The sequence below is a fragment of the Brachyhypopomus gauderio genome, chromosome 14 (genome assembly GCF_052324685.1).
Source record: "Brachyhypopomus gauderio isolate BG-103 chromosome 14, BGAUD_0.2, whole genome shotgun sequence".
In the NCBI taxonomy this organism is placed as follows: Eukaryota; Metazoa; Chordata; class Actinopteri; order Gymnotiformes; family Hypopomidae; genus Brachyhypopomus; species Brachyhypopomus gauderio.
Window position 1 is genome coordinate 3,793,931 of NC_135224.1, and position 19,605 is coordinate 3,813,535.

Genomic DNA, 19,605 nt, shown 5'->3' on the forward strand with positions numbered 1-19,605 from the left:
CAGACTTCACTCAAACATGCTTCATTCAGACAGGCTTCACTCAAACATGCTTCACTCAGACAGACTTCACTCAAACATGCTTCATTCAGACAGATTTCACTCAAACATGCTTCACTCAGACAGGCTTCACTTAAACATGCTTCATTCAGACAGACTTCACTCAAACATGCTTCACTCAGACAGACTTCACTCAAACATGCTTCACTCAGACAGACTTCACTCAAACATGCTTCATTCAGACAGACTTCACTCAAACATGCTTCACTCAGACAGACTTCACTCAAACATGCTTCACTCAGACAGACTTCACTCAAACATGCTTCACTCAGACAGACTTCACTCAAACATGCTTCACTCAGACAAACTTCACTCAGACATGCTTCATTCAAACATGCTTCACTCAGACATGCTTCACTCAGACAGACTTCATTCAGACATGCTTCATTCAGACAGGCTTCACTCAAACATGCTTCACTCAAACATGCTTCACTCAGACAGACTTCACTCAGACATGCTTCATTCAGACAGGCTTCACTCAAACATGCTTCATTCAGACAGGCTTCACTCAAACATGCTTCACTCAGACAGACTTCACTCAAACATGCTTCATTCAGACAGACTTCACTCAAACATGCTTCACTCAGACAGACTTCACTCAGACATGCTTCATTCAGACTGACTTCACTCAAACTTACTTCACTCAGACAGACTTCACTCAGACATGCTTCATTCAGACAGACTTCACTCAAACATGCTTCACTCAGACAGATTTCACTCAAACATGCTTCACTCAGACATGCTTCATTCAGACAGGCTTCACTCAAACATGCTTCACTCAGACAGACTTCACTCAGACATGCTTCATTCAGACAGGCTTCACTCAAACATGCTTCACTCAAACATGCTTCACTCAGACAGACTTCACTCAAACATGCTTCACTCAGACAGACTTCACTCAGACATGCTTCATTCAGACAGGCTTCACTCAAACATGCTTCACTCAGACAGACTTCACTCAGACATGCTTCATTCAGACAGGCTTCACTCAAACATGCTTCACTCAGACAGACTTCACTCAGACATGCTTCACTCAGACAGGCTTCACTCAAACATGCTTCACTCAGACAGACTTCACTCAAACAGACTTCACTCAAACATGCTTCACTCAAACATGCTTCACTCAGACAGACTTCACTCAAACATGCTTCACTCAGAAAGACTTCACTCAGACAGGCTTCACACAGACAGACTTCACTCAGACAGACTTCACTCAGACAGACTTCACTAAGACAGACTTCAATCAAACATGCTTCATTCAGACATGCTTCACTCAGACAAACTTCACTCAGACAGGCTTCACTCAGACAGACTTCACTCAAACATGCTTCATTCAAACAGGCTTCATTCAAACAGGCTTCACTCAGACAGACTTCACTCAAACATGCTTCATTCAGACAGACTTCACTCAAACATGCTTCACTCAGACAGACTTCACTCAAACATGCTTCACTCAGACAGGCTTCACTCAAACATGCTTCACTCAGACAGGCTTCACTTAAACATGCTTCATTCAGACAGACTTCACTCAGACAGACTTCATTCAGACAGGCTTCACTCAGACAGGCTTCACTCAGACAGGCTTCACTCAGACAGGCTTCATTTAGGCAGACTTCATTCAGACAGGCTTCATTCAGACAGGCTTCATTCTTACAGGCTTCATTCAGATAGACTTCACTCAGACAGACTTCACTCAGACAAACTTCACTCAGACAGACTTCACTCAGACAAACTTCACTCAGACAGACTTCACTCAAACATGCTTCACTCAGACATGCTTCACTCAAACATGCTTCACTCAGACAGACTTCACTCAAACATGCTTCATTCATACAGACTTCACTCAAACATGCTTCACTCAGACAGGCTTCACTTAAACATGCTTCATTCAGACAGACTTCACTCAAACATGCTTCATTCAGACAGGCTTCACTCAAACATGCTTCACTCAGACAGGCTTCACTCAAACATGCTTCATTCAGATAGACTTCACTCAGACAGACTTCACTCAGACAAACTTCACTCAGACAGACTTCACTCAAACATGCTTCACTCAGACATGCTTCACTCAAACATGCTTCACTCAGACAGACTTCACTCAAACATGCTTCATTCATACAGACTTCACTCAAACATGCTTCACTCAGACAGGCTTCACTCAAACATGCTTCATTCAGACAGGCTTCACTCAAACATGCTTCATTCAGACAGGCTTCACTCAAACATGCTTCACTCAGACAGGCTTCACTCAAACATGCTTCATTCAGACAGACTTCACTCAAACATGCTTCACTCAGACAAACTTCACTCAGACATGCTTCATTCAGACAGGCTTCACTCAAACATGCTTCACTCAGACAGACTTCACTCAGACATGCTTCATTCAGACAGACTTCACTCAAACATGCTTCACTCAGACAGACTTCACTCAGACATGCTTCATTCAGACAGACTTCACTCAAACATGCTTCACTCAGACAGACTTCACTCAAACATGCTTCACTCAGACAAACTTCACTCAGACATGCTTCATTCAGACAGGCTTCACTCAAACATGCTTCACTCAGACAGACTTCACTCAGACATGCTTCATTCAGACAGGCTTCACTCAAACATGCTTCACTCAGACAGACTTCACTCAAACATGCTTCACTCAGACAGACTTCACACAGACAGGCTTCACTCAGACAGACTTCACTCAGACAGACTTCACTCAGACAGACTTCACTCAGACAGACTTCACTAAGACAGGCTTCACTCAGACATGCTTCACTCAGACATGCTTCACTCAGACATGCTTCACTCAGACAAACTTCACTCAGACAAACTTCACTCAGACAGGCTTCACTCAGACAGGCTTCACTCAGACAGACTTCATTCAAACAGGCTTCATTCAAACAGGCTTCACTCAAACATGCTTCATTCAGACAGACTTCATTCAGACAGACTTCACTCAAACATGCTTCACTCAGACAGACTTCACTCAAACATGCTTCACTCAAACATGCTTCACTCAGACAGGCTTCACTCAAACATGCTTCACTCAGACAGGCTTCACTTAAACATGCTTCATTCAGACAGACTTCATTCAGACAGACTTCACTCAGACAGACTTCACTCAGACAGACTTCATTTAGACAGACTTCATTCAGACAGGCTTCACTCAGACAGGCTTCATTCAAACATGCTTCACTCAGACAGGCTTCACTCAGACAGGCTTCATTCAGACAGGCTTCATTCAGACAGGCTTCATTTAGGCAGGCTTCACTCAGGCAGACTTCATTCAGACAGGCTTCATTCTTACAGGCTTCATTCAGATAGACTTCACTCAGACAGACTTCACTCAAACATGCTTCACTCAGACAGGCTTCACTCAAACATGCTTCACTCAGACAAACTTCACTCAGACAGACTTCACTCAAACATGCTTCATTCAGACAGGCTTCACTCAAACATGCTTCACTCAGACAGACTTCACTCAAACATGCTTCATTCAGACAGACTTCACTCAAACATGCTTCACTCAGACAGGCTTCACTTAAACATGCTTCATTCAGACAGACTTCACTCAAACATGCTTCATTCAGACAGGCTTCACTCAAACATGCTTCATTCAGACAGGCTTCACTCAAACATGCTTCACTCAGACAGGCTTCACTCAAACATGCTTCACTCAGACAGGCTTCACTCAAACATGCTTCATTCAGACAGACTTCACTCAAACATGCTTCACTCAGACAGACTTCACTCAAACATGCTTCACTCAGACAAACTTCACTCAGACATGCTTCATTCAGACAGGCTTCACTCAAACATGCTTCACTCAGACATGCTTCATTCAGACAGACTTCACTCAAACATGCTTCACTGAGACAGACTTCACTCAGACATGCTTCATTCAGACAGACTTCACTCAAACATGCTTCACTCAGACAGACTTCACTCAAACATGCTTCACTCAGACAGACTTCACTCAGACATGCTTCATTCAGACAGACTTCACTCAAACATGCTTCACTCAGACAGACTTCACTCAGACATGCTTCATTCAGACAGACTTCACTCAAACATGCTTCACTCAGACAGACTTCACTCAAACATGCTTCACTCAGACAAACTTCACTCAGACATGCTTCATTCAGACAGGCTTCACTCAAACATGCTTCACTCAGACAGACTTCACTCAGACATGCTTCATTCAGACAGGCTTCACTCAAACATGCTTCACTCAGACAGACTTCACTCAAACATGCTTCACTCAGACAGACTTCACTCAGACATGCTTCATTCAGACAGGCTTCACTCAAACATGCTTCACTCAGACAGACTTCACTCAGACATGCTTCATTCAGACATGCTTCATTCAGACAGGCTTCACTCAAACATGCTTCATTCAGACAGGCTTCACTCAAACATGCTTCACTCAGACAGACTTCACTCAGACATGCTTCATTCAGACAGGCTTCACTCAAACATGCTTCACTCAGACAGACCACTCAAACATGCTTCACTCAGACAGACTTCACTCAAACATGCTTCACTCAGACAGACTTCACTCAAACATGCTTCACTCAGACAGACTTCACTCAGACATGCTTCACTCAGACAGACTTCACTCAGACAGGCTTCACACAGACATGCTTCACACAGACAGGCTTCACACAGACATGCTTCACTCAGACAGGCTTCACTCAAACATGCTTCACTCAGACAGGCTTCACTTAAACATGCTTCCTTCAGACAGACTTCACTCAGACAGACTTCACTCAGACAGACTTCATTCAGACAGGCTTCATTCAAACATGCTTCACTCAGACAGGCTTCACTCAGACAGGCTTCATTCAGACAGGCTTCATTTAGGCAGGCTTCACTCAGGCAGACTTCATTCAGACAGGCTTCATTCTTACAGGCTTCATTCAGATAGACTTCACTCAGACAGACTTCACTCAGACATGCTTCACTCAGACAGGCTTCATTTAGACATGCTTCATTCAGACAGACTTCATTTATGTCAGGGCTGGCTCGGATGCCACTCCCTCCACCACCAGGAGGGGCACCCGAGTCAGTCCTAGACTTGCGGGGCGTAATCAGCAATGATCTGTTTCAGCTGTCTGAAGCCTTCTTAAGGAAGCTGTGGGAAACGGATCATTGCTGATTCGTTCGGTTTTGCCCTCGCGCTATCAGCCTGCTCCTTCATTCCCCGAAGTTGCACTCTCCAAGTTACAAGGTGTCTCGTCGCCGCTCTCTCTCTGTCTCTCCTTCTCTTCTTCGAGATTCTATCTCCTGCGTCGCTCTGACCTACCTCAAGTTTTCCCAAGTCTGTTTTTTCTTCCTGTCTTTATTCTGACTTTATATTTTAGGAAGGGGTTTTGTTTTGCTGCGGCGTTTTTTCTGCCTGCTGGCCAGCCACCTTCTCTGGCATCTTTAGTTTCGTTTTCACGTTGCCTGTGTCTGCGCTGTTTAAGTTACCTTTGTTGTTTTGTTTGTTTCTCCCGTCTCCTTACGGTTGAGCTTTATTTTTCACGCGTTGAGTTTTCCGCGTTGGGTTTTGTTTATCGTTTTACCGTGCTTCCACGACTTTCCTTTTATTTTCTCGCATTGACTTTTCCGCGTTGCTTTCGTTTATTCATTTGGGTTGTGTTTCGTGTTTTAACTCTCGCACTCGCGTTCTGTTCTGACAAACGCTGTTGTGCTGTTAAACGGCACTTGGATCCACCTTTCTTCTATCACTAGCATGTCTGAGTGAAGTCTGTCTGAGTGAAGTCTGTCTGAATGAAGCATGTTTGAGTGAAGTCTGTCTGAATGAAGCATGTTTGAGTGAAGTCTGTCTGAGTGAAGCATGTTTGAGTGAAGTCTGTCTGAGTGAAGCATGTTTGAGTGAAGCATGTTTGAGTGAAGTCTGTCTGAGTGAAGCATGTTTGAGTGAAGCATGTTTGAGTGAAGTCTGTCTGAGTGAAGCATGTTTGAGTGAAGTCTGTCTGTGTGAAGCCTGTCTGTGTGAAGCCTGTCTGTGTGAAGCCTGTCTGTGTGAAGCCTGTCTGTGTGAATGCTGTGTGCTTCTGAACATCAGACATGCTTCACTCAGACATGCTTCATTCAGACAGACTTCACTCAAACATGCTTCACTCAGACAGGCTTCACTCAGACAGGCTTCACTCAGACAGGCTTCACTCAGACAGGCTTCACTCAGACAGGCTTCACTCAGACAGGCTTCACTCAGACAGGCTTCACTCAGGCAGGCTTCACTCAGGCAGGCTTCATTCAGATAGACTTCACTCAGGCAGGCTTCATTCAGATAGACTTCACTCAGACATGCTTCACTCAGACATGCTTCACTCAGACATGCTTCACTCAGACATGCTTCACTCAGACAGGCTTCACTCAGACAGGCTTCACTCAGACAGGCTTCACTCAGACAGGCTTCACTCAGACAGGCTTCACTCAGACAGGCTTCATTTAGACATGCTTCATTTAGACATGCTTCATTCAGACAGACTTCATTTATGTCAGGGCTGGCTCGGATGCCACTCCCTCCACCACCAGGAGGGGCACCCGAGTCAGTCCTAGACTTGCGGGGCGTAATCAGCAATGATCTGTTTCAGCTGTCTGAAGCCTTCTTAAGGAAGCTGTGGGAAACGGATCATTGCTGATTCGTTCGGTTTTGCCCTCGCGCTATCAGCCTGCTCCTTCATTCCCCGAAGTTGCACTCTCCAAGTTACAAGGTGTCTCGTCGCCGCTCTCTCTCTGTCTCTCCTTCGAGATTCTATCTCCTGCGTCGCTCTGACCTACCTCAAGTTTTCCCAAGTCTGTTTTTTCTTCCTGTCTTTATTCTGACTTTATATTTTAGGAAGGGGTTTTGTTTTGCTGCGGCGTTTTTCTGCCTTCTGGCCAGCCACCTTCTCTGGCATCTTTAGTTTCGTTTTCACGTTGCCTGTGTCTGCGCTGTTTAAGTTACGTTTGTTGTTTTGTTTGTTTCTCCCGTCTCCTTACGGTTGAGCTTTATTTTTCACGCGTTGAGTTTTCCGCGTTGGGTTTTGTTTATCGTTTTACCGTGCTTCCACGACTTTCCTTTTATTTTCTCGCGTTGACTTTTCCGCGTTGCTTTCGTTTATTCATTTGGGTTGTGTTTCGTGTTTTAACTCTCGCACTCGCGTTCTGTTCTGACAAACGCTGTTGTGCTGTTAAACGGCACTTGGATCCACCTTTCTTCTATCACTATACGCGGTGAGTACCTCCCAGTACTCCCGCGTTACAGAACGAATCAGCCCGAACATGGATCCAGCCGCTAAGCACGAAACAGCGGAGTTAAGAGCTGCCCTCACTAACCAAGGGCAGTTGCTTGGCAGCCACGAACAGGTATTGCGACAGATTACGGCGCAACTTAATGGATCCACCTTTCTTCTATCACTATACGCGGTGAGTACCTCCCAGTACTCCCGCGTTACAATTTAGATATGTTTCACACAGACAGGCTTCACACAGACAGGCTTCACACAGACAGGCTTCACACAGACAGGCTTCACACAGACAGGCTTCACACAGACAGGCTTCACACAGACAGGCTTCACACAGACAGGCTTCACACAGACAGGCTTCACACAGACAGGCTTCACACAGACAGGCTTCTTGTGCCTCATACATCATAATCTTGCCCAGCAGTGTGTCTGCCTGCTCTACAGCTGTGGTTTCAACTCAGGCACCTGTAGTGACCTCACTCACCTTCAACCCAGTAAAAATACGGCTTGGGCTCACAAGACACTGATCTCATGCACCTTGGCTCAAATCTCACACCTGCCTGGCCTCTCACCTGCCTGGCCTCTCACCTGCCTGGCCTCTCACCTGCCTGGCCTCTCACCTGCCTGGCCTGGCCTCTCACCTGCCTGGCCTGGCCTCTCACCTGCCTGGCCTGGCCTCTCACCTGCCTGGCCTCTCACCTGCCTGGCCTCTCACCTGCCTGGCCTCTCACCTGTGTGGTATCTCACCTGCCTGGCCTCTCACCTGTGTGGTATCTCACCTGCATGGCCCAGAGGAAGTCGAGGCGTAGTTTGAGCTCCAGCTGGCGTGAGTGCAGGGCGAGGGCACCGGAGAAGAGCAGCAGACACAGGATGGGCTCGTACGCTCGCACGCTGAGCAGCCCCACGCTGGCCCTGCAGGTGTGGGAGCACAGATCAGCACGCCGTCCACACACACATACTCACACAAGCGCACACACACACGCACACACACTCTCTCTCACACGCGTGCACACACACTCACACGCACGTGCACACACACACACTCTCTCTCTCTCTCTCTCTCTCTCTCTCTCTCACACACACACACACACACACACACACTCTCTCTCTCTCTCTCTCTCTCTCTCTCTCTCTCTCTCTCTCTCACACACACACACCTCCCAGCGGCGCGAACACACCTCGACACCTCCCAACCCTGAGCCTCTATCCTCACACAGACCTTGCAGACATCCAGGAGCTTGGAGAGCCGGTCTGGAGGGGATCTGCTGAACTACGACATGCACATGTGGGCTGGTCCCTCTACTTCACCCCTGCTAACTCCACCCTGGACCAGGGGATAAACAAGCTCCCCAGTGCAGGGTTTATGGGAACCGACCCCCCCCCCAGTGCAGGGTTTATGGGAACAGACACCCCCCCCCAGTGCAGGGGGGGACAGGCCCGTCAGAAAGGCCAGAGGAGCCCAGTTTGTGATACCTCAGAACACCCTCTGTGCACCTTAGCCACACACGTAGAATTAAGAAATGTAACTTGCGAGTGACACCTGTGACACACGTAGGAGCGGCACGAGAGAACAGAGCGGGAGATGATATAACAGGAGCTAAACTGGTGGGGAAAAATCCCTTGAGAGTCTGCACAGCAGGAAAGGCTGCAGGAAAACACCAGGGTTGCAGAAACCATCTGGCCAATCCACAAACAACCTTGTCGAGTCAGACATTCGCATCTCATTAACTGTAAGATTTCATGCTATTAATAGTGCCTAAACCAGGTGTTCCCCTGGTTATTGTCTGTCTGCCTGACTGTCTGTCTGTCTCCTACTCCCTTTCTTTCTCCGCTGCTTTTGAAGGGGCTGGTAGGTGTGTGTGTGAGTGTGTGTGTGAGTGTGTGGGGGGGGGGGGGGGGGGTGTTCATCAACACCATGTCCTGATTGTTTTTGACGGTTCATTTGGGACTAATGAGCCTGGTCTCATCTACAGGCACAGCTAACAGGGCGTCACCATCACAGACATCAGCCCACACACACACACACAAACACACAAACACACACACACACACACACACACACTCTCACACACACACATCCTGTACCCGGTGGTGACTCTGCGGTATCCGCTCATCTCCATCACGGTGATGTAGCTGACAGCGAGGATGACGAGCAACGTCGTCTTGGGTAGCCAGGCAACACGGAGGAAGAGCGCCACTGTGAGCGTGCCCATGGCACATGACAGGAAGGCGTAGGCCGCCCCGTCGCACGGCAGCCCCGACCCCGTGCTGTTGCCCCCGGCCTCCGCCATCACGGTGGAGCTGGTGGAGTTGGCGGCCCACAGCCCGGGCAGGCAGGTCACCTGCAGGGAGGCGGATCACTGAGTCGGGTTTAGTCCAACCCACCTGATCCTACAGCTCCACGGTGATGACGATGCAACACGACGGGAAAGTGTTAACTGCTATTAATGTCTCCTATGTCTGCTATTAATAATCTGGAGGGAAACGCCTCCCCCTGAGATCAGGACTACTGCACAGGTTCATGCTGGGAGGATGAGGATGAGGAAGAGGGCCTCACCACACAAGCTTGGGCCACGGCGTAGATTAAGAGCACGATGAGCACACACAGGACTGTCCGGATCTGTATGGTGAGGCACCCAGGAAAACACTGAGAGAGAGGGGGGGGAGAGAGAGTGAGCGAGGGAAGTGAAGGGAGGGAGGAGAGAGAAAGAGAAGAAAGGAAAAAAAAAGAATGATTCAAATTTCTTCATCCACTTAGAATGGTGCCAAAGCTCCACAATATTAACATCACAGTGAAGCTTTAGTGGGAAACGGTGGTGTGATGGTCCAACAACAAAAGCGTAGATTCCCTGTGAGTCCCGTCAAGGCGGAGGTGAGATATACATCCACACAATCAGCTGCATTTGAGTGCAGAACGTCAGTCTGGTCCACCCAACAGTACACACGGGGGAATAATGGACAGGAGCAAAGCAGTGACCTCACACGTGTGCAGGACGGACGTGCCGCGTGTGCAGGACGGACGTGCCGCGTGTGCAGGACGGACGTGACGCACGTGCGCAGGACGGACGTGACGCGCGTGCGCAGGACGGACGTGACGCGCGTGCGCAGGACGGACGTGACGCGCGTGCGCAGGACGGACGTGACGCGCGTGCGCAGGACGGACGTGGCGCGTGTGCAGGACGGACGTGTGACGTGTGCACTATGGGCAGTCATGGTCCTGTGGTAGGGAACTGGTCTTGTGACCGGACGGTCGTGGGTTCGATTCCCAGACCTGAGGCTACTCTGGGCTTGTGTGTACCACACCCCCCTAGTAATCACTAGTGTGTGTGTGTGTGTGTGTGCGTGTGTGTGTGTGTGTTCTCACTGCACAGATGGGTAAATGTGGAGGACAAATTTCGATTGAGGTGAAAATCACAATTGACAAATATGTCACGTTTCACGTGACCCCAACGACCTCAGCGTCAACCTCAGGGACGACCCAGAACCACGTTATCTGCGTGTGTATTTGTTTCTGTTCAGATTACAGCCATGGCCAGTAGACACGGGCCAAAACACAGAGGTGATGATTGAGGGTTCCAACCCGCTACCTTCTCCATGTGTGTCTAGTGCTGAACTCGCCTGGCAGTCCCAGAGACTATGAATAGTGAGGGTGATCAGACCCTCTGAACACTGCAGCACAGAGCGAACACTCCACTCTGTGCACTCCAGCCGGCCAGACACACACACACACACACACACACACACACACACACACACACACACACACACACACACACACACACACACACATACACTTCTGCTCATTGTTTTCTAGGTGAGGAATTCATTTGAATATTTTTATATTGGCCTCATTGTTGCAGACAGCGAGGGGCTTTTTGAGGGATGCATAAAATGACTGTTGAGCAATAAGACCAGAATTAAGTGTGTAATTATTAAAAAGGGGTTCTTTACCTGTACTCTAGTGACATGAAGATACATGATACAAGCTACCAGGAAGCAGATAGAGAAAACCAGCAGGACCAGAGGTACCGCTCCCCTGAGACAGAGTGAGAGCGTGCAGGAAGACGGTTGAGAATGACCAGCACAAAGCAAGAATAACTCAGAATTAGGAAAATGATTAAAATAGGCTTAAAACTGACAGCATCGCTTACAATGAGAAATGCTAGACTGGACAAGTTAGTCTGATTTTATTTGCATTCTGCTAGAGGACCCTGTGCTAGCCTTTGTTCATGGATCTGAGCTCAGTTCATCAGCTGAAATCCACAGAGTGTGGACGTTAACGGTGATGTTAGCATTAGCATAAAGTGTTAGTGAGGAGAACAGGAGGTGTTATTTACTGTGGCATGAGGAGCAGGTAGAGCAGGCCAGACAGCACAGCGATGGCGAGGGACACCACCACCGCACCTGTGAAGTACGCGTCGTGAAGGTGATGGTACTGCAGAAGAAACACACACGCTGGATCAGGAGACCACACAGTACCTAACACAGTACCTAACACAGTCACTAAATAACAGTCAGTACCTAAAAGTACCTAACACAGTACCTAACACAGAACCTAACACAGTCACTAAATAACAGTCAGTACCTAAAAGTACCTAACACAGTACCTAACACAGTCACTAAATAACAGTCAGTACCTAAAAGTACCTTACACAGTACCTAACACAGTATCTAACACAGTATCTAACACAGTCAGTGACACAGTCACTAAATAACAGACAGTACATAACACAGTACCTAACACAGTCAGTGACACAGTCACTAAATAACAGACAGTACCTAACACAGTACCTAACACAGTAAGTGACACAGTTACTAAATAACAGACAGTACATAACACAGTACCTAACAAAGTACCTAACACAGTCAGTGACACAGTCACTAAATAACAGACAGTACCTTACACAGTCAGTGACACAGTCACTAAATAACACAGTACCTAACACAGTCACTAAATAACAGACAGTACCTAACACAGTATCTTAACACAGTCAGTGACACAGTCACTAAATAACAGACCTAACACAATCAGTCAGTGATAGTCAGTAACACCTTCAACAGACACTTTCAGGTTCTGTTTCTGCCTTGTTCAGGTTATTGTTTTGCTGTGAAAATGAGCAGTGAATCACACTGGGTGGTTACTGTAGAGAAGCGCACACACACACACACACACACACACAGGCACGCACACACACGCACGCACGCACACACACACACGCACACACACACACACACACACACACACACACACACACTCTCCAGCAACACCACTCTGACACTGGCTGTGTGAAGGCTCCACGCGGCGTCTCCTGAGGAATGTTGGGGAGGAGCGCGTTATTGACGCTCCTGCACCTCCAACACCTCCCGCTGCTCCAGACTCCACCTCCTGTGGGAGGAGCCCAGAGCCCAGAGCCCCGCAGCAGCCGGGAGAACTCCGTGACCCGGCGGCCCAACTCACCCTCCTCTCCCGCTCCGAGCACTTGTACGTCAGCGTGAGGAAGTGCAGGTCGGCCGTGTCCGATTCCGTCTGACGCGCCTCGATCAGACGTCCGATGTAGCGGTTGACGCGCGTGCCCGGGCTGCACTGCGTCACGGTGGCCGACACGGCCGTCCGGTTCCGCAGCTTCTCCGGCGCCGAGCGGAGGACCCGCCTCTGCGGACGGGACACGCGGGACAAGGACCTGAGGTCTCGCTGCAGACAGACGGGACGCTTCTCGCGCGTGCTGTTTCCATTTCCTGATTAATAGTTCACTGCTCTGCAGGACGTTGGTCTCTTACCAAAAGATCAGCGCGTGCGAAAGCCCCGTGCTGCGGGGAACAAGGTGAGAATCCTGCTAACTGCGCGGGACATTTTGGGGACAGCAGACAACACCAGCACATGTGCTGAAGTCACAGGAGACACCCGCACTGGACCACAGCTCCAGCAATCAAACCACAGCAGCTTCGTAAACTAACACATCAGGCTAGGTCACACATTAAGGACTATCTCTCCCCCTCTCCCTCTCCCGTCTCACCCCCCTCTCCTGTCTCTCCCCCTCTCCTGTCTCACCCCCCTCTCCTGTCTCACCCCCCTCTCCTGTCTCTCCCCCTCTCCTGTCTCACCCCCCTCTCCCGTCTCACCCCCCTCTCCTATCTCTCCCCCTCTCCCTCTCCCGTCTCACCCCCCTCTCCTGTCTCTCCCCCTCTCCCTCTCCCGTCTCTCCCCCCTCTCCTGTCTCACCCCCTCTCTCCCACTCCCGTCTCACCCCCCTCTCCTGTCTCACCCCCTCTCCTGTCTCACCCCCCTCTCCTGTCTCACCCCCCTCTCTCCCACTCCCGTCCTGTCTCACCCCCTCTCCTGTCTCACCCCCCTCTCCTGTCTCACCCCCCTCTCCCGTCTCACCCCCCTCTCCCGTCTCACCCCCCTCTCCTGTCTCACCCCCTCTCCTCTCTCACCCCCCTCTCCTGTCTCTCCCCCTCTCCTGTCTCACCCCCTCTCCCCCTCTCCTGTCTCACCCCCTCTCTCCCTCTCCTGTCTCACCCCCCTCTCCTGTCTCACCCCCTCTCCTCTCTCACCCCCCTCTCCTGTCTCTCCCCCTCTCCTGTCTCACCCCCTCTCCCCCTCTCCTGTCTCACCCCCTCTCCCCCTCTCCTGTCTCACCCCCTCTCTCCCTCTCCTGTCTCACCCCCTCTCCCCCTCTCCTGTCTCACCCCCTCTCTCCCTCTCCTGTCTCACCCCCCTCTCTCCCTCTCCTGTCTCACCCCCCTCTCCTGTCTCACCCCCCTCTCCCGTCTCACCCCCCTCTCCTGTCTCACCCCCTCTCCTCTCTCACCCCCCTCTCCCGTCTCACCCCCTCTCCTGTCTCACCCCCTCTCTCCCACTCCTGTCCTGTCTCACCCCCCTCTCCTGTCTCACCCCCTCTCTCCCACTCCTGTAAGCTTAGCACAGGTTACAGTTGTGTTTGTTCAATGTAAATCATTAGCTTTGCCAAGCAAACCAAACTGCTCATGACAGTCCAGCCAGAAAATGACAGAAAATTGCACATTGACAATTCTCATTACAGACGTCGAGGTCATTCACAAACCTCAGCTCATTAGAAATCAGTAACTGTAACCAACACATCTGCCTCGAAACAGCAGACAGGTGTAAATATATCAGACAGACAGAAACCAGAGTTCAATGTGTGGAAGAGCCCAAATTCTTTCATACCGGGAAGTGTCCACGATCAATACTGAGCATCATCAGAGGATGTGGTAGTGAAAAAACCCAATACATGCTGAAAAGGTCAACAACAGAGAGAGAGAGAGAGAGAGAGAGAGAGAGAGAGAGAATGTGGGGAAGACACAGGGGGGTGAGGTAAAGAGATAAAGTGTGAAGGAGAGAGGTAGAATTGAAGACAGTGTGAGACAGGGAGGTAATTACAGAGACAGACAGTGGGAGAGAGGGAGACAGGAAGCAGAGAGAGAGGACAAACAGGAAGAGAGGAGGAAGTGGAAGAGATGAGGGAGACGAAGAGAGGAGGAAGAGGAAGACAGAATCAGCTGGATGTGCCCAGCAGAGACACCTGACACCGGGTAGGCAAACAGCGTATGAAGTGGAACTGAGCGAATGAGAACACACCTCTCTGATCGAGTGTGTGTGTGTGTGTGTGTGTGTGTGTGTGTGTGTGTGTGTGTGTGTGTGTGTGTGTGTGTGTGTGTGTGTGTGTGTGTGTGTGGACACTGTAACTACTAGTACTTGAGAAGCAGACCCACATGTTGCCTTACAGCTCCTGCAGAGGAGACACTTTCACAGAGCTTGGAGTCCAGTGCAATGTTAATGACCTGTCTTAGTCTGGCCCAGTGTTAATGACCCGTCTGAGTCTGGCCCAGTGTTAATGACCTGTCTTAGTGTGGCCCAGTGTTAATGACCCGTCTGAGTCTGGCCCAGTGTTAATAACCTGTCTTAGTGTGGCCCAGTGTTAATGACCCGTCTGAGTCTGGCCCAGTGTTAATGACCTGTCTTAGTGTGGCCCAGTGTTAATGACCCGTCTGAGTCTGGCCCAGTGTTAATGACCCGTCTGAGTCTGGCCCAGTGTTAATGACCTGTCTTAGTGTGGCCCAGTGTTAATGACCCGTCTGAGTGTGGCCCAGTGTTAATGACCCGTCTGAGTCTGGCCCAGTGTTAATGACCTGTCTTAGTGTGGCCCAGTGTTAATGACCCGTCTGAGTGTGGCCCAGTGTTAATGACCCGTCTGAGTGTGGCTCAGTGTTAATGACCCGTCTGAGTGTGGCTCAGTGTTAATGACCCGTCTGAGTCTGGCCCAGTGTTAATGACCCGTCTGAGTGTGGCCCAGTGTTAATGACCCGTCTGAGTGTGGCCCAGTGTTAATGACCCGTCTGAGTGTGGCCCAGTGTTAATGACCTGTCTTAGTGTGGCCAAGTGTTAATGACCCGTTTGAGTGTGGCCAAGTGTTAATGACCCGTTTGAGTGTGGCCCAGTGTTAATGACCCGTCTGAGTGTGGCCCAGTGTTAATGACCTGTCTTAGTGTGGCCCAGTGTTAATGACCTGTCTTAGTGTGGCCCAGTGTTAATGACCTGTCTGAGTCTGGCCCAGTGTTAATGACCCGTCTGAGTGTGGCCCAGTGTTAATGACCTGTCTTAGTGTGGCCCAGTGTTAATGACCTGTCTGAGTCTGGCCCAGTGTTAATGACCCGTCTGAGTGTGGCCCAGTGTTAATGACCTGTCTTAGTGTGGCCCAGTGTTAATGACCCGTCTGAGTGTGGCCCAGTGTTAATGACCCGTCTGAGTGTGGCCCAGTGTTAATGACCCGTCTGAGTGTGGCTCAGTGTTAATGACCCGTCTGAGTGTGGCTCAGTGTTAATGACCCGTCTGAGTCTGGCCCAGTGTTAATGACCCGTCTGAGTGTGGCCCAGTGTTAATGACCCGTCTGAGTGTGGCCCAGTGTTAATGACCCGTCTGAGTGTGGCCCAGTGTTAATGACCTGTCTTAGTGTGGCCAAGTGTTAATGACCCGTTTGAGTGTGGCCAAGTGTTAATGACCCGTTTGAGTGTGGCCCAGTGTTAATGACCCGTCTGAGTGTGGCCCAGTGTTAATGACCTGTCTTAGTGTGGCCCAGTGTTAATGACCTGTCTTAGTGTGGCCCAGTGTTAATGACCTGTCTGAGTCTGGCCCAGTGTTAATGACCCGTCTGAGTGTGGCCCAGTGTTAATGACCTGTCTTAGTGTGGCCCAGTGTTAATGACCTGTCTGAGTCTGGCCCAGTGTTAATGACCCGTCTGAGTGTGGCCCAGTGTTAATGACCTGTCTTAGTGTGGCCCAGTGTTAATGACCTGTCTGAGTCTGGCCCAATGTTAATGACCTGTCCGAGTGTGGCCCAGTGTTAATGACCCGTCTGAGTGTGGCCCAGTGTTAATGACCCGTCTGAGTCTGGCCCAGTGTTAATGACCCGTCTGAGTCTGGCCCAGTGTTAATGACCCGTCTGAGTGTGGCCCAGTGTTAATGACTGTGTACAATGTTAACAAACATGACTCAACATTAACACACGTCTGAGGTTTAATCATGACCTTATAAAAGAAAGTCATGATTTTCCACAATGAAGATGTACACTTTCCAAAACCAGAATAACAGACACACAAACCTAGTTTCACACACACACACCTCCACAGACATGCATACACACACACACACACACACACACACACACACACACACACACACACACACACACACACACACACACACACACACACACTCGAGTTTTGGTACCTTGTCCCCATCCTCACAGTTCATGACATTGGAGAAGGGAATCTCAGCCTTGAACATCTTCCTGCAGTGCATGAGCTGCACCAGCAGGTAGCAGACCGTCTTAAACTTCATCTTCTTAGCAGGCTTGATGTCCGACAGGATCAGCCCAGGAAAGATCTGAGAACAGAACGAGTCCAGACAGGGCCCAGTGAATCAGGACACCTGTATAACTCAACGTGCCTTTAAAGTCTGACATCTAGGCTAATATCATACGGTCCCAGGGTCAGTTAGCTTCAGCAATCAACAGTTGATGTTAGCATAACAGGCTAAACTTTGTAAAGCAAGCTTTTGAAGTGATGCGAAATATACTTTATTATATTTTGCTATATAAACTCACAGCTACAAATCACATAAATACGTGACACACACACACACACACACACACGAACACACACACACGAACACACACACACGAACACACACACTCACACACACACACAAACACACACACACGAACACACACACACACACACGAACACACACACACACACACACGAACACACACACTCACACACACACACTCACACACACACACGAACACACACACACACACACACACACACACACACACTCACACACACACACACTCACACACACACACGAACACACACACACGAACACACACACTCACACACACACACTCACACACACACACAAACACACACACACACACACGAACACACACACACACACACACGAACACACACACAAACACACACACACAAACACACACACACGAACACACACACACGAACACACACACTCACACACACACACAAACACACACACACGAACACACACACACACACACACACACACACACACACACACGAACACACACACACACACACACACACACACACACACACACACGAACACACACACACACACACACACACACACACCTTCCTGCGGTGCGAGGGCACGATGAAGAAGGTGTCTATGTCGTGTTTGTGCAGGAAGGCGTTCCTCTCACGCCCGTTTCCTGGCTCCACCTCATAGTCTCCGTTCAGACACTCCAACGTGGAGCGCGTGATGTGCACCTTCCTATTGGCCAAAGGGAAAAAGGACGACCACAGTCCACAACCAATCAGGTAAAAGGTGGGGAGTGCACAGTTGTTGGAGGCGGGGCAGACTCTCACCCAGGCAGCCCACCGGTCTCCATGACGTTGGCCAGGGTCACGTCATTGGACCACACGTCGTACTGCCACTTCCTGAGTCCCAGCACCCCACACAGCACACGACCCGTGTGCAGACCCACACGCATGTTCAGACTCACCTCTGTGGCCTCTGCTACTGACCTGCAGGGGGCAGAGAGAGGAATTATGGGAAGTGTGTGTGTGTGTGTGTGTGTGTGTGTGTGTGTGTGTGTGTGTGTGTGTGTGTGTGTGTGTGTGTGTGTGTGTGTCTTTGTATCCAGTTGTCCTAAATGACAGCAGTACAGGTGACCACCAGCATTCTCACTCCATGTCCTTGGCTCCGCCCCCTGTGGAGATGATGGGCAGGTGGGGGGCGGAGCTGCAGGAGTGCTCTTCTCAGACATGTGAGTAGCTACACCCACATTTCACCCCCCCCTCTCTCTCAGTTAGATCAAGCAGGGTGAACAACATCAAAATCCAAACCCATGTAGATTTTTTCTTTTATGTACTTGTACATGTGGTGACTTTTACTGCAGTAGGAAAAGCAAGATTAGCAGGAAACAGCTGACAGTGTCAGCTGAGTGGGAGGGACAGACAGAGGCACCGCCCCTTCGCCACCCATCAGTATGACAGAACAGGAGCTGGGTGGATGTGGGAGGAGTTGGATGGATGTGGGTGGAGCTAGGTGGAGCTGGGTGGATGTGGGTGGAGCTGGGTGGATGTGGGAGGAGCTGGGTGGATGTGGGAGGAGTTGGATGGATGTGGGTGGAGCTGGGTGGATGTGGGAGGAGCTGGGTGGATATGGGAGGAGCTGGGTGGATGTGGGAGGAGCTGGTTGGATGTGGGTGGAGCTGGGTGGAGGTGGGAGGAGCTGGGTGGATGTGGGAGGAGCTGGGTGGATGTGGGAGGAGCTGGGTGGAGGTGCAGCCATGTTGAGATTCCCCTCAAGGAAAAAATGGCCCCAGAGAGTACGACAGCAGTGCCTTATTACTGAGAGAGACACACACCCTGAACCAACCAACTCCAGTCACACACACACACACACACACACACACACACACACACACACACACACACACACACACACACACACACACACCCTGAACCAACCAACTCCAGTCACACACACACACACACACACACACACACACACACACCCTGAACCAACCAACTCCAGTCACACACACACACACACACACACACACACACACACACACACACACACACACACACACACACACACACACACAGAGGAAGCCAGTGAAGGGAGCCCAGCAGTGGAGTGGCGTGTGAACTTCAGACGACTGAAGATCAGCCATGCTGCTGCATTCTGGCTCAGTTGTAGAGGTCTGATGGCCTGTAGAGGAACACCAGTGAGTAGCGTGTTG

The 19,605-nt window shown here is 50.0% G+C and overlaps 1 protein-coding gene across 3 annotated transcripts in view; it reads right to left on the reverse strand.

Moving 5' to 3' along the window:
- adcy1b (adenylate cyclase 1b) overlaps nt 1-19,605 on the reverse strand; it is a 68,628-nt gene that overhangs the window by 7,352 nt on the left and 41,671 nt on the right. For 2 of the 3 annotated variants that reach the window (XM_076973000.1, XM_076972999.1), the window contains exons 6-14: nt 18,221-18,379; nt 17,984-18,125; nt 17,040-17,195; nt 12,751-12,945; nt 11,630-11,727; nt 11,244-11,328; nt 9,850-9,939; nt 9,378-9,634; nt 8,072-8,204 (exon numbers count right to left, since the gene is read on the reverse strand). In XM_076973000.1, coding sequence (XP_076829115.1) covers nt 8,072-8,204; nt 9,378-9,634; nt 9,850-9,939; nt 11,244-11,328; nt 11,630-11,727; nt 12,751-12,945; nt 17,040-17,195; nt 17,984-18,125; nt 18,221-18,379 — 1,315 coding nt within the window. Of the gene's footprint in view, nt 1-8,071; nt 8,205-9,377; nt 9,653-9,849; nt 9,940-11,243; nt 11,329-11,629; nt 11,728-12,750; nt 12,946-17,039; nt 17,196-17,983; nt 18,126-18,220; nt 18,380-19,605 lie in introns of those variants that run through there. The other variant, XM_076973001.1, reaches the window with a different exon arrangement.